Source organism: Poromitra crassiceps (assembly GCF_964638095.1).
Source record: "Poromitra crassiceps genome assembly, chromosome: 2".
NCBI classification, from domain to species: domain Eukaryota; kingdom Metazoa; phylum Chordata; class Actinopteri; order Beryciformes; family Melamphaidae; genus Poromitra; species Poromitra crassiceps.
In genome coordinates this window covers 45,996,720-46,012,821 of record NC_139624.1, presented here as the reverse complement: position 1 = coordinate 46,012,821, position 16,102 = coordinate 45,996,720, and the positions used below count along the sequence as shown (strand labels likewise).

The 16,102-nt window shown below is 42.1% G+C and overlaps 1 protein-coding gene across 1 annotated transcript in view; it reads right to left on the bottom strand.

Moving 5' to 3' along the window:
- Positions 1–16,102, bottom strand: part of LOC310799719 (chloride anion exchanger-like) — a gene marked incomplete at both ends in the record, with an annotated part of 106,799 nt that overhangs the window by 27,414 nt on the left and 63,283 nt on the right. Inside the window, 7 exon segments of the mRNA XM_083662314.1 lie at positions 895–1,029; positions 1,031–1,123; positions 2,796–2,891; positions 2,996–3,088; positions 9,643–9,712; positions 10,257–10,363; positions 15,116–15,211. Coding sequence (XP_083518440.1) covers positions 895–1,029; positions 1,031–1,123; positions 2,796–2,891; positions 2,996–3,088; positions 9,643–9,712; positions 10,257–10,363; positions 15,116–15,211 — 690 coding nt within the window.

The window sequence follows — 16,102 nt, the reverse complement described above, 5'->3', positions numbered from 1 at the left end:
TATTATTAACATAATAATAGTGTTAATAAGCACCTTATAAGAGCCATATTACCTATTAATTAACGCTTATTAATAGAACCTTAATATAAAGCTTTACCAGTCATTATATAGGCCTACTCAGGCTGACACTGATTCACGGTGATTTCAGGACGGGTGCAGTTTTTTAGTCGACTGTACACATTTGAGTTTCACTCATTCCATTACAAAATTCTCATAAACAATTAAAGTGAATGGTAACCAACTTTAAATAAACAAAAACAAAACACACACACACACAGAGTGTCTCAGAGACCCCTCAGATGCCTGCCAAGTTGACTTGAAAAGAGGTAATTTAGCAGGCTACAGTAGCTGCTGCACCTCTTCTTGGACGACACATATGGCTACAGAGTGAAGATTTCAGCTAAAAACAGGATATAAATGAGTCAATAATGTCTTTTCAAGCCAACTTGGCATCATTTGAAAGTTGGTCACCATTCACTTCAATTGTTTAGGAGAATAATGCAACAGTTTTGCTATGAAATTCCATTAATGTTTTGTGCACTAAAAAACTTACATCGGCATGGGGGTGAGTATAATAATGGAATTTTCATCTTGGGGTGAACTTATCAGTAAACAGAAATACGAGTGAAAAAACAATAATGATTTCCCCTCCCTATTCTGCCCTACAAATACAAACAGCAGTAAAGCATTTGTGTATTTTACAGGTCAAAGGTCATGGGGTTTAGATTTCATATAAACAAAAAATCTACCTGTAAATAATACTAAATGGTACTGTGCCCACTTTTATGGCAATACATATTCTTGGAGCAGGAGATGCTGAAGTAATTCTTCTCTCCGTTTCACTACCTTTAGTATTGAATTAAGTCACATGCCTGTATCTGCTGTTAGCCTCACCGTTTTGAGTCCCTTCAGAGCCGAAATGTCCAGGAAGGAGATGGCGGCAAAGTCCAGGATAAGGCTGTGCAGCTCCACTCTGGGAACGCTGATGTCGGCGGGAAGCTCGCCGTTCCAATCAATCCGGATGGGAAGGTCCCTTGAAGTCAATGGGCAGGTCCAGCTCCTCCATGTTGCTCTTGTCCTCCGACTCCACAGTTGTTTGGTGAAACAAACCACCAACGCCTTTCTGCGTCATAAATACCTGCATGGAGGTATTAAAGCAACAGTAAAGCAACCCAAAAATGAAAATTCTGTCATCACCTGCTTACCCTCATGCCAAATGAAGCACAGGTGAAATGTGTCCATAATATATAACACACAGGGAGGTTGCAGCACAACTTCACAGCAGTCTTCTCGAAGAACAACTGAACTAAATGGGGACGCTGTTCTTTAGAGTTCAAAAACAAAAACAACCAAATAATCACACTGTGAATAGAAAGATCTATACACCAGTATTTGAGGCAAATTAATCAACTGTAGTTAAGATTTGCACAAAATGATGGTGTAAAAAGATGTCATTTTAGAAATCTGGAGAACAGGTACTGTTTACGTGTGTGCGCCGCAGTATTTGTTTTGCTCCCTTCTACCGTCTTCTACTCATGATGCAGTGCATCATGCAGTGGATCATGAGTGCATCAGATACATTAGATGCATTGGCTATTTGCTCTTGTGTTTAGTTCGGTTTGCTTTCACACAACAAACAAACCACGCCAGGGTTCACTTGGAAGCGAACCAAGACCTACGTTTTCAAGCGGACCAGAGTTCGCTCGTTTGTTCCGCCCCAGAGTTCGTTTGTGCTTTCACACCACCCCAAACGACGCGGACTATCCGAGGAAACGAACTCTGGTGTGTTTAAAGCGGACCAAACAGCTTATATGTGAAAGCGACCTTAGAGAAGGCTGCTATAGAGCTCAACAGTCATGTGACGTTTCTTGCCCCAGGAGTGAATTCCTCCATAGACATTTAGAAAAATCCTTAATATAACGAGTTTTAAGGCTTGAACCAAGCCAACCAGTCTTCCAGATAATTGTGAGTGATCATAAAACATTTCACTTTCAGCAAAAAATAAAAATAAAAGTGAAAATAAATCAAATTTTTGATCTTTTTTCCTGCATTTAGTTTTTGTTTTTGGTGAAAGTGAAATGTTTTATGGTCACTCACGATTCTCTAGAAGACTGGTTGGCTTGCTTCAAGCCTTAAAACTATAAGGATTTTTCTAAATGTCTATGGAGAAAATTAATGGGGAATTCCCTTCTGGGGCAAGAAACATCACAGGACTGTTGAGCTGGAGTTGTGCTGGCAAACCCCCTGTGTGTTATAATGTATGGACAAACTTCACGAGGGTGAGTAGATGATGACAGTGTTTTCATTTTTGGGCAAACTATTGCAACAAAATAGCTGTGAGAGTGTTGCTTTTTATTGGCGGCTGACTGATCAAAGACAGAAATCTTTATAATAGTGTAAACCCATAAAACGCTCACAGCTTCCTCTTTATAAAGGTTCGTAATGGCCTTTATTCCTCTGGGCTAAAGGTTGCATGAAAAGCCCTACTACTTTAATTTCATGAGATAAAGTGTGTGTGTGTGTGTGTGTGTGTGTGTGTGTGTGTGTGTGTGTGTGTGTGTGTGTGTGTGTGTGTGTGTGTGTGTGTGTGTGTGTGTGTGTGTGTGTGTGTGTGTGTGTGTGTGTGTGTGTGTGTTCACATGGTGGGAATTTGACATTTTCAATGACTGATTACTACTGTGTCAGTGTTTTTTATTTTGTGCTATCATTCTAACCTATGGTGTTGTGTCCAGAATTGTTTTTGTGATCACTGATGCTCGATTTTTCTCAGTGGTTTGGCAGTGCTGCAGACTCACTTGTATAATGCACTCATCATTTTTGTTTAAGAGATGCTTGATTTTCCTGAGGGCCTTGTTCCTCTTCCTTAGTACTCTCAGTGGGTTAAACCCGACCTAAAACAAACAGTAATTGACATTATGATTCATGTTCTCTCACAAGGTGTCTACTACCAGAGAAAAGTGAAGCAGAGGAGTCATTTATGCTGCGGTGTACATACAGCTTCTGCAAGCTTGTCCCTGAAGAACTCAATGTTGGCAAAGAAGATCGGCGAGGGAATCCTGAAAATCCTTACTCCCTTTGGTACGTACATCTGAGAACGGATGGATCACATTTAAAAAACATGATTCAGAGCGGCATCAAATTGTATTGTTGCTTAGAGAGAGTGCATGCAACTGTATTGGGTTAACCCCATTTTATTTAACCTTAAGAATCTGACCTGACCAAGATCCTCAACAACCTCAAAAGCAACATTCCCAACAGGCAAAGGTGTGACCAAGTCAGCTTTGCTCAAGTCCCAAGTCAGTTTCAAGTCACAATTAAGTCTCAAGTCACACCTAAATGTACACAGGGGCACGGTGGCGCAGTGGTATAGTGCTGGTGCCTCACAACAACAAGGTCCTGGGTTCAATTCCCACATGGGACGCTGTGGGCATGGAGGGTGTCACCATTCATGATTCAAGATTCAATATGTATGTGCCAGAGTCGACGCGCCCCACCCCCGCCCGTCCAAGACCCCCCCCAATCTGCCCCCCCCCCCCCCCCCTCTGTGGTCCAAGTCCCCAAGCGTCGACCAGCCCGACGCCAGACCCCTCCATCCCGGCCTGTCCCCATAGAAACAAGCTCCCACAGCCTTATAAAGGAACTGCGCCAGCACACACTAGAAGTGGAACTGGCTGCGATAAACCACTATTGGTCTATCGATCCAATGCTTCGATACCAGTCTTGATTTCATACAGACGTAATACTTTCCCCCCAACACGATCTGTTTCTAAATCAGACTTAATCGCCATTCCCCTTGTGAAGCAAACGATACAAGTTCCAGGCTCTAAAAATATTAAAGCCGCACTCCTTAATGTTAGGTCGCTGTCAAATAAATCTCTCCTCATCAGTGATCTGATTACCAGTCATAATCTGGATTTTAGGAGAAAAAATAATCAACCTGCAGCACAACTACTGATCAATAACGAGCCCGTGGAGAGAGTACCAACCTTCAAATACCTCGGAATTAACATCTCAGAGGACGCCACCTGGACACAACACACAGCAACAACAACAAAGAAAGCACAAAAAAGACTGTACTTCCTCAGACTATTGAAAAAGACACACATAAGAATGGATTTACTCATTTCTTTTTACAGGTGTGCAGTGGAGAGCGTGCTCACATATGCCTTCACTGCCTGGTACGGCAGTTGCACAGCTCAGGACAGTAAACCACTCCACAACATCATCAAAACAGCAGGAAAAATAATCAGGACACAACTTCCCACCCTTGTCGACACATACAACACCCGCTGCCTTAACAGGACTAAAAGCTCTACACCAGAGCCGTATGCCGACACCAAGTAACGTTACGTCTTATTTAGAAATGCGGGGTTAAGAGTGAGGGCGCGCGAGAGAGGGGTTAAGACATTAGCCCGCGTCTATTCTTGTACAAAACATCATTTTCTGCGAAGTATTAGTAAAGTTATAAGCGAAGATCGATTCACAAGGATCTAAAAGCTGTCTCCGCCATTTTGTTTTTGAGGTAACCAAAGCCTTAGAGAGTTGCGCCATCATGCGTCTGGCTGCAAGCGAGTAGCTTTTTGTTTTGACACTACTGTAAGGCGGGACCTCTAGCAAGAAGATAGACGTGCGGGTGATTTGATTGGATCGTTCTGGAGACTGAAGTTGACATTGGCCAATCCTGGCGCTTGCTGAGAAGCTGAGAGCTTTCTGGAAAGCCCAACACGGAGCTCGAGCGCAGAGCTGCCTTATGTAAGAGAGTTGCCATGGCAACCAATAACCCATGGCCATGGGTTATTGAACTCGGTTACTGGAATTATACAATGGCTGTGAACCAATCAGATTGCTTGATTTGAGAGAGCCGTTTTATAATATAGATTATCACACTGCTGCTATTATCATGAACTATATTATTATATTATTATATTATTACCATACCTCAAACTATTAAATAATTATTAAATAATTATGTATGCCATACTATAATTATTATACCATTGCCATTTATCACAGACTTTATTATTACTATATATTATTTATCATACTGCTGCTACTATTAATAGTCTGTGTCTATATACTGTGGCGCCTGGTGAATTGCTTTGGTGAATTGTTATTTAATTGGTGATTGTGATTGTATTGTATTGTACTGAATGGTTGCACGATGGGGAGCCTGGAATTTCGTTGTGTAAATTCTTATGCAATGACAAATAAACTACTACTACTACTACTACTTAATGTTCCTCACCGAAACCTGGCTCGATATGAACAACAGAGTGGCTGTTCTGTCCAAATCAGCACCGCCCAATTATAGCTTCATTGACACTCCCAGAGCTGATAAGAGGGGGGGGGGGAGTAGCGATTGTCTTTTCTGATATGTTTCAATGTAAGCAGGTAACATTTGGAGACTTTCCATCGTTTGAATACCTTGCTGCTATTCTGAAATGCTCAACCACTGTGTTACTGCTGAATATCTATAGACCACCAAAATACTCAGCCAGCTTTCTCGTTGAATTTGCTGATCTTCTCTCCTTAATTTTCATTGAACATGACTGTATATCTATTGCTGGGGATTTCAATATTCATATTGATAACCCGACGGATAATTTTGCCAAAGAACTGAATATCTTACTTGATACTTTTGATCTGTCTCAACATGTTTCAGGGCCTACTCACAACCGAGGCCATACCCTGGATTTAGTTATTACTAGGGGCTTCAAGTCCTCTTCTGTGTCGACTATTGATGTTGCGTTGTCTGACCATCTTTGCGTCTTTTTTGAAATGGAAATCTCCCCTGAGATCATTAATAGGTCACAAACCGTTAAAAGACCAGACATTAATGCAGGCACCAGCGCACTGTTTATGGAGACATTTTCTTTATCTCCTCCCACATCAGCTTCTGTCAATGAGATTCTTGATAACTTCAATTCAACAATTCTGAATACTATTGACAGTGTGGCGCCTGTTAGATTAAAATTGCTGTCTGGCAAAATTAAAGCACCCTGGCGAAATTCTGCATCCGTTAGATGCAAAAAGAAAGATTGCAGGAAAGCTGAGCGTAAATGGCGGAAAACTAATCTTCACATTCACTATGATATTTACAAAGAAAGCCTTCACTCCTACAACCTTGAACTGAAAAGGTCGAGACAATCGTTCTTTTCCGAGATAATTAACAAAAATGTGAACAATGCACGCACTCTATTTGCCACAGTTGATAGACTGACTAATCCGCCTCTCTGTGTAGCACCTGAATTCCTCTCTACTGTCAAATGTAATGAGTTTGCTGCCTTTTTTACGGATAAAATTATTAATATCAGGCAGGCTATTAGTGGCTCCACACCAAGAAATGCTGTGACATCATCCTACCCGCAGATCCCTAGTTCGATAAATTTGTCCCAGTTCAGCGTTATCGACCACAACATCTTAGAGGAAACTGTGAAAGGCCTTAAATCATCTTCGTGCTGTCTCGATACCCTTCCAACAAGCTTTTTTAAAAGCGTTTATAACTGTCTGTCGTCGGACCTATTGCAAATAGTTAATAGATCCCTTGTGACCGGCACTTTTCCTGAGTCCCTGAAAACTGCAGTTATTAAACCCCTACTAAAAAAGCGTAGCCTTGATGCATCGGTAATCAGTAACTACAGACCAATATCTAATCTCCCCTTTATAGCCAAAATAATTGAAAAGGTTGTTTACCTACAACTCAATAGATTCCTAACCTCAAATGATCTCCTAGATAAACTCCAATCAGGCTTTCGCCCCCATCACAGCACTGAAACCGCGCTTACTAAAGTCATAAATGACATCAGAATGAACACAGACTCAGGCAAAAATTCGATTCTAGTGCTACTGGATCTTAGCGCTGCATTTGACACTGTTGACCACTCAATTTTATTGGACAGACTGGAAAACTGGGTTGGGCTATCGGGTATGGTCCTCCAGTGGTTCAAGTCCTATCTTCAAGACAGGAAGTACTTCGTCTCCATTGGCAATTACACATCTGACCTAACTAGGATGACCTGTGGGGTGCCTCAAGGATCCATTATGGGGGCCGTTCTCTTCAACCTTTATACAGTATGCTCCCTCTAGGCCTAATTATGCAAAAAAACAAAGTAGCCTATCATAACTATGCAGACGACACTCAGTTGTATATAACTCTTTCCTCAGCTGACTATGCCCCCATAGAATCATTGTGCCAGTGCATTGATCAAATAAATAACTGGATGTGCCAGAATTTCCTACAGCTAAACAAAGACAAAACTGAGGTGATCGTGTTTGGCCCCAAAGAACAAAGGCTTAAAATCACTGCACGCCTTGAGTCTCGATCCCTGAAGCCTAAGGATCAAGTCAAAAATCTTGGAGTTATTATTGATTCCGATCTCAACTTTAACTCCCACATTAAGTCAATTAGAAAATCTGCTTTTTATCATCTTAAAAATATAGCAAGAATTAGGGGATACATGTCCAGACAGGATCTAGAAAAACTAATTCACGCCTTCATTTATAGTACCGTAGGTTAGACTACTGCAATAGCCTTTTTTCTGGTCTCTCCAAAAATAACTTAGGCAACTTCAACTCATTCAGAATGCTGCTGCTAGAGTTCTAACGAAGACTAAGAAAGCTGATCATATCACTCCAGTTCTTAAGTCCTTACACTGGTTGCCAGTGTGTCAGAGAATAGATTTTAAAATACTGTTATTAGTCTATAAATCACTTAATGGCCTAGGCCCAAAATACATAGCTGAATTGCTCCAAATCACGGGAAGGCTGCATTTACCCACTATGCTTCTGCTAGCTGGAACAAATTGCCTGAAGACCTCAGATCTGCCCCAACCTTACTTACTTTTAAAAATAGACTAAAGACTTTTATGTTTACCGTCGCTTTTAACTGCTGACAGCTACTATGCAAACCCAATGAGTCCTCTATAGGTTTTAGCTCTTTCTGCAACTGCCGCGCCTGTTGCTTATCGCGCGACAAAACTCTGATGGTGAAATAAGTTTGCTTGTCACACAATAAATCACACTCGTTTGACTTAAGAGGGCATGTACAGTATGTTGTATCCTTCACATTCGCTAACCAGTCTTTGAACTGAAATCTTTGAAGAAGTTGGGATCCCTGTCGGAGAGAAATAGCCTGGTTCGATGTTTATCCGTTCACCTGCGTCGCGTTGAAGCACTTTTTACAGACTGATGTGTCCAGGGGCTTGCCTTCGCTGTCGGCAACGTAAGCAAAATACTTCCACATTTCGCTTTGTGCATGTGCTTTCTCTACAAGCGTTGGGCGGCTTGCAAGACTGCCGCTGCCATTTTCGTTGTGTCTGTCCCTGTGTGTCGGGCTGCTGCGGAGGAATGAAGGACTGGCCAGAGAGCGAGCAGAGAGGGGAGGGGGGAAAATCGGCACGCCCACACATGAAGCAGACATACTGCTCTTATCACAAGGTTCGAAGTGGTCAAATGTCCGCGATGACGGGGGCGCGCTTATACCGGAAAACAACTTTCACACATGAAGGCATTACACCGCTTTCTGGTAATTTCCCGGTATAAAGCGCATGTGTGAAAACGGCTTTAGTGAGCTCACATACAAAGACAAGCACATAAAGTCATGCATTACACAATACAAAACAAACGATCGACGCACAAACACAAGAGCAAGCTAAAATTCGGAGGGGGCAACATTCGGTGACGACCAAAGGTCTCAGCCAAAATGTTTTGACGCCAACCTTAGCTCGCAGCAGATTTCTTTTTGCTGTTTTTCTAAAATGTTGGTCGTTCAAAGCCAGATTTAGAGGAATATCTAATTGTAAATTAACATTAGACTGTTGTGATGTCAGTAGCCTATTCAGTTTTCACCATCAATATTTGCTCCTTTTCTCATTAGGGTAAATACTGTATATTTATTTAGATTATTTATTATTTATGTCAATTATATGTGCTGTTATGGTTATTAGCTTATTCACTCACTGCTACTAGCTCCTACACTATTTCCACAGGAGTAATCCTGTGGGGATGGTGCATTCCCAAAGTGGGCCGCTGGGGGTCACGGTCTAAAAAAAAAGCATTAATAAAGTGGGCGGCTGGGGTTCACTGTCTCAAAAAAAAAAAAAATTGCCTGGTCAAGCGGCCCACTGGCCCACCACGATTTGTCCCGGTGCTCCCGATGGCCAGACCAACTATGGGCTTGAGTCTGACTGGACTCCAAGTTGTGTGACCTCTGCCAACAGATGCTTACAACAGGAAATATAAATATGTTGTTATCAGAGAGGCCATTTACACCTGGCATTAACATATGTTTTCTGTCATCAGATTGCAATTAGATTGTGCTTGACCACTTGAAAGTACAGGTGTAAACGCCTCCAAGACACATTGAAGATGGATTGCAATCTGATTGGCCAAACCACCTCCAGAGGTGGTCAGGGATGCATTGTGTACACATTGAACATAAGTGTAAATGCAATGTGTCCTCTCAATCTGCATGCAGCAACTTTATGCGGATTGAGAGGACACCCATTTCTGAGAAAATGCATGTTAACGCCAGCCAGGTGTAAATGGATCAGGCTAATGTGGTCAAGCACAATCTGATTACAATCTGATGGCAGAAAACACATGTTAATGCCAGTTGTAAATGGCCTCTTAGTTATTACTTACATGCAGGTAATCCTTATAATCCCTGTAGAAGTCAGTCCCAGGGATGTTAGCCAGCACAGAGCAGCGTGGACTGGAGCAACATAAACACAGGTTCACAACAGATTATTTCCGAAGCTGCACTAGGCAACTTCGCATGTTGCCCACTCCAAATGGCAGTGAGGTAACTGTGTGAAAAATGTGAACTCACTTAATAAACTTCAGTACCCAGAAATCCAGCAGTGTGAGATCAGTAAACATCACACAGCTCGCCCATGTCTGTGATGCTATACCAAAAGATCTAACGTTGGCGAGTCCAGAGACTTTTGGAGGAGATCAATTATATGTTGTTGTAATTCCCTCTTGTTCCCAGTAGTGGTCAATAAAGAGCATAGATTACTTAGTGCACCTTTACAGGTCCCATATTATGCTTGTATTAGCTGTTTAAAACATGTCTCTGGGGTCTTTAAAACAAGGTTATGAATTCTGTTGCAAAAAAACACCCTCAAATCTAGCCTCTGTGGGTCTCCTGTATCTGCTCCGTCAGTCCCCTCATTAACTATACACTGCCTGTTTTGAAAGGGCAGGCATGCAATGCCTGCAAATTGCTGTACACATATCATGAATTGTGTAATTACAACTGAGTCCTGAAGACAATAGTGAGCAGCTCCACCCCGAGTCCCACTGCCAGACCCAGGTCCAGACCCAGAAGGATGGCACCCAGGCAGGTCCCCAACCACACCACCTGGAGGGGGAGGGGGCGGGGGGCGGGGATGGACATGTGGTCAGATACTTAAAGGAGAATTTCGTTTTTTTTTAACCTGGACCCATCTCCTGGCAATAATTATGATTTGGCCACTCACCCAGCGATGTCCGCGGCGTTTCTGGTCATCCTAGCGTTGTTTTGAGATCAATAGCGTCCAAGTCAGTTGTAAAATGGAGCTGATTTGGGGCCAAGTGTGAGCCTGTCTTTCCTGCATCTAAATAGCTATTTTTATTCCCGTTTTCGCCACATATCGTCATAATCTGATCCCTCAAGAACCACTTGGTGACCGAGATCACGTTTGAGGTAATTTGATCCCTGTGAGAGTCCAGGAAATGGCCTGGGGCGAAATATCACTCTGGTGGATGTTGAGGGATCACATTATGACGATATGTGGCGAAAACGGGAATAAAAATAGCTATTTAGATGCAGGAAAGACAGGCTCACACTTGGCCCCAAATCAGCTCCATTTTACAACTGACTTGGACGCTATTGATCTCAAAACAACGCTAGGACGGCCAGAAACGCCGCGGACATCGCTGGGTGAGTGGCCAAATCATAATTATTGCCAGGAGATGGGTCCAGGTTAAAAAAAAACTAAATTCTCCTTTAAAGGAAAATAAAGGCAAAAATCATACACTCATAAAGGCAAATCAGTTACAGAATGGTTCCAAACGGTTTATCCACCTTATTTTTGGCGGCCATTTTTGCCTGATCTGCTGATGGGTGCTTCTTCCGGACGGTGTGATCCTCCCAGCCTTGTTGCTGACAGCTTGACACCCGTCTGGGCGAACGGAGCAAATCACTAATCAGGTCCAGCTTGGCAAAAATCTCGTCGATAAATATCCCTAAGACCGCAGTGCATTCATGGGTAATCGCCTGCTGTGGCTAATATTAGCCGCTAGTTAGTTATGTTACATGGCAGTAAAACGCCACTAAATGACCAAATTGATAGAACTTTTAACCATTTCGAGTAACACTGTTTCCATACGGATCACCACCGTTAGTTTGTTGTTTATAACGTGGCTATATTCATAACGTTTTATATCTCGGATGCTTATTTCGAATCCCACATAGGTTACGCCAAACCCCACATAGGTTACCATGGCCGTAACTAGCTATGAGGACGGGGAGGTCCGGACCTCCCCTAATATTTCAGAGGGAATTTTTTTTTTTTTTTTTTTTTTTTTAACACATTCACTGCCAGACGTTTTTTTTTTTACTGTAGTTAGCTTCTGCCAGAGGGGTTTTTTGAGGATTCTGGCTCATCTTTCAAGACCCGAGGATTCTTTTCTGCTAAGATTTTGTGAACACACAATATCTCAAAAGAACTAATAGAATGTGTGCTTTCTCTGTCTAAAAGAGTTAGTTTGTAGATTTAGTAGTTATGTAAGCATTAGCAGTTGAATACAGCATGGTTTCAGCGTCAGAAAAATTATTCAGAGATAAACGGCTTTTTGTGAAATTCGATAGAACAGTCACTTTAACCATTCATTTTTGGCATCAGTAAGACGTCAGACATCTAAACAATAGTTTTGAACAGTAATTTCCTCCATAACAGCAGGAAACCCCCCTCTGCTTCCAACTCCTCCCTCCGTGGGCGTTCTTCTTGGCTGCAGCGGCCGTCACAAGCTTGTCACCAGTCTCACTGCTTTGCTGCTGCTGCTGCCTGTCTGCGCGGCCGCTGTTTGAGGAAGTCTGGATGGACTCGCTCGCTTCTTGGAATTTTGGTTGAGAGCTTTGATGAAGCTTTTGCGATTCTGGTCATATTTATGCTGCGTGTTTCAAAGTGTGTTCCACCTGTAATCTATTATGCAAATTTGCAATCCCGCATCGCCAGCAATCAGCGCGAAAACGAAAGCGTTTTCCCCCATCCATTTTCATGAGAATGGCTGCTTTTTGCTTGCCTTCCTCTAGTCAGGAGAGCACTGTCGCCACTTAGTGGGTCGGTGGAATGGGTTGTAAACGTTCGGTGGCTCCAATAATTATATAAGAGATGTAAAAGGGTTAGATGCACATCCCACGGTCAAAAAAAAAAAATTCATTTTTTTGACGGAGTAATACGTCAGTGGCAGTCAACCGTTGGATTTTTTTTGACGGAGTAATACGTCGTTGGCAGTGAACGTGTTAATAAAACAATCTGCATGGAAAAGCATGAAAAACACGGGATCGCTTTTATTTTGAAACGAAAGGCAGGTCAGGCAGGAAGTCATCTGATGCCGCGTCCGCGGTAACTTGATTCCGAGAGAGCAGCAGCATGGTGGTGAGTGATGACTGTCTGTCTGCCTGGCGAGATAATTGAAGGTGAGCGAGCTGCGAGACAGTGAGCGAGTGAACGACAGACAGTGAGTGACACTGACAGATTTTTTAGCAACAACCAAGAAAGTAAGTGTCTAGTCTGTCTCTTAACTCATTCATGGCCAGTTTAGGACTGCCAATATTTAGCACAGGCCAAAGATTTTCATAATTATTGGTCATATTTCAAGACCCACAGTAAATTATCTATTAGCACCAAAGTGATTTGCAATACCTCAAAATGAAGATGTACGTCTCTGGGTTCACCAGGGGAAAAAAAGTGAGCTTTTAGCATGTTCTGTACTCTACTTATAGCCATTTATATACACCCTGTTTTCACCAAAAAGGTCTCTCTGAGAAGACAAACAGGAGAAAAGGCCATTTTTGTAAAAGACACAATCTCAGGCAGAACTCGCTCTCAATTCTTTTATTTTGAACTGTATTGACATCAGACATGTAAATATTATTCGTTATGACACAAATGACAAAAAAAATATATATATATATATATATATATATACATGAAGTGCTTTTTTTACATTCAACAAATGCAGTTTACTCAGTGTGAGTGAGTGTGCAGACAGACACACAGACAGACAGACAGACAGACAGACAGACAGACAGACACACAGACACACAGACACACAGACACACACACACACACACACACACACACACACACACACACACACACACACAGAGAGAGAGAGTTCTGTCCACAGCTGCTGCTGGATCGCACCTCTTCCCAGGGAACACTACTGATCGCCCCGCAAATTAGCATAGGAGGGGAACACCAAACTGGTCTAAGATCAGCGTCTAGCCTCCTCTGCCTCTGCATCGTTTTCCTCCTCTCGTTCGGGCTGGGACGAATGCTGCGACACAGGAACGGGGTCGGCTTGGCTTTGGGACCAGGCGCTGGAACCGGATCGATCATGTTGGTTTGACTACCGTGAACAACTCAATCCAGGTTCGCCCTGCAACAGAGGCGACCAGCGCAGCGCGCCGAGGGGTGTTTCAATGGCGTTTCTCCTCTATGCAACAGGCAGCGTTTCTCCGTTTTCTCCTCCTCTTCCATTTCAAAACAACAGCTGCGGTATGTGTTTGATAACGTGTTGTCGGCTTGGCTTTGAGGCTAGGGACCTGATAACATGTCACAGGCTGGGGAAGTCTTTGAACTACGCGCTGTACTAATAAAAACAAAAACACGTCAAACACGTCTTTGGCGTGGATGGCTATTTCTTGATAACACGTCAAAGACGTCTTTGGCGGTGAATGAGTTAAGTAATGTTACCTGTGTGACACGTTGGGATGCTACTGGCTAATCATGCATGATGCCAATTGCCAAGCTCCCGAAGTCAGGTATGCAGGTGGCTATATGCATGGTTTCAGTTTCATGACCCAATAAGTAACAAAAAGAGGTGGTGTAAAGTTAAAAACAACATAATATATTTTATTTTATTTTTCAATCGTTCCTATCAGGAATAAATAAATGTCCCTCTGTATGTTTTTTTTTATTATCGATGATGACTTTGTGTGTTGTGTACGGCTTGGGTTGTGTACCTGTGTTTGTAGGTGTCATTTTGATATGAATTTGGCTAAAACAGTTTGTGTGTATTTGTTAGTTACAATTATGTTGACAGGAGAGCTGAGCAGGTGGTGACATGAAAGAGAATATACTGAATAATGACATCACAACAGTATAATCCTAATGTTGATTTAAAATGATATATTACTCTAAATATGGCTAAAAAAGGGGGGAAAAAACCCTAAAAAAAATTTCGCCGGCGCCCTTGCGGGCGCCACCGAATCCGTCTCCCCTTGCTGGACCTCCCCTATTTCGGAACCCTGGTTACGGCCCTGTAGGTTACGCCTCGAATCCCACATAAATTACGCTAAAATGCACATAGGTTACGCCTCGAATCCCACATAAGTTACGCTAAACCGCACATAGGTTACGCCTTGAATCCCACATAGGTTACACTAAAACCACCACCGCAAAGCGTGTGGGTTTCAGGACGAAACAGTCTCGAGCCACTATCGTCATCTTTAGAGCACAATATTCCTGGAATGCAAGTTTAACTAAACAGTTACATGTCCTCTGCATTCTACATAAAATTAAGATATTACGGGTTGTTTTATTTTGTATGTGAAATACTTATTGGCCAAGTTATGTTCAATTCAGCCAGGGTACAAGGGACTGAGTGTAGGCGGCCATCTTTTCAAATCAAGTAGAATACCATTTTGGAAATGGCAAGCTGCAACAATAAGTCACGTTAAACCGGACCTTGTACACACAATTATTTTTTACAGTGGGGCATTCAAAAATAAGGTGGATAAGGAATTTGTAAATAAAAAGTAAAGGGATTAATTCCAAAATGCTATGTACATTCATACATGTCATACAGAGTAAATTATTGAAGACATTCAATGAGGACTTACACAGTCTGGTTTGTCTCTCCTCCACAGGTACGGGACATCTCTGACCTGCATCAACATGCCCTTCAGGTTGACAATAACCAGGGCACCTAAGACAGACTGGGATAAAAACAAAATATGATACAGGTAGATAGATGACAGACAGACAGACAGACAGACAGACAGACAGACAGACAGAAAGATAGATATCACAGCTGGAAATTAGATTAATGCAAGTAATAATGAACAGCAGAACAAAATGCTCTAATAATAAAAGCTAATAAAGGAATATGAACACTGCCATCGCACCTCCTGCAGAATCAACTGACTTTCTGACATAACATTTGATACAGTAATCACAACGGTGCTTGTAACATCATAGAAAACTCTTTGTTCTCTGCTCCTTAGTATGGAAGGATACTCCAGTCAATATTTAAATAAAAATGAAGGTGATTTTATTTTCAGTGATGTGTGCAAGAACAACAACATTCAAATTCAAATGCCAAAGCACAGTTTGCATTTTCATTTTCAAGTTTAGGTATGCACATTGTCTGCCAATATTTCCTGGAGGAAAATAAATGCCAATTTTAATATTGACTGGATTATGCTTCCATAGCCTACATAGTATAAATCAATAAAGACATCATACACATCTTTATCTGCATCCCCGGACGAGGCTACAACTGTTCCAATTATCCCCGGACGTACTAGCCACAAATTGTTACAAAACAGCCTTGATGTAAGGCTCCAATTGTTATGAAATCCTGGCTCGAGAATATTAATGTCTAGGAACTGTTAGTAGGACCGCTATTCGACCTAGCCTATGTGACGCCCACCAATGTGTGGTCACATTTATGTTAATTTATTTTATTTCCTAATGAGCCTGATTACACAATTTGTACGTTATGTACAGTCCCTAGCCTTTATATCTTGGGCAGTTAAGAATCAACATTTTCATTAAGTACGCCAGGTACATTTTAGCTTGTAGCCACATGGGGGCAGTGCAACGCT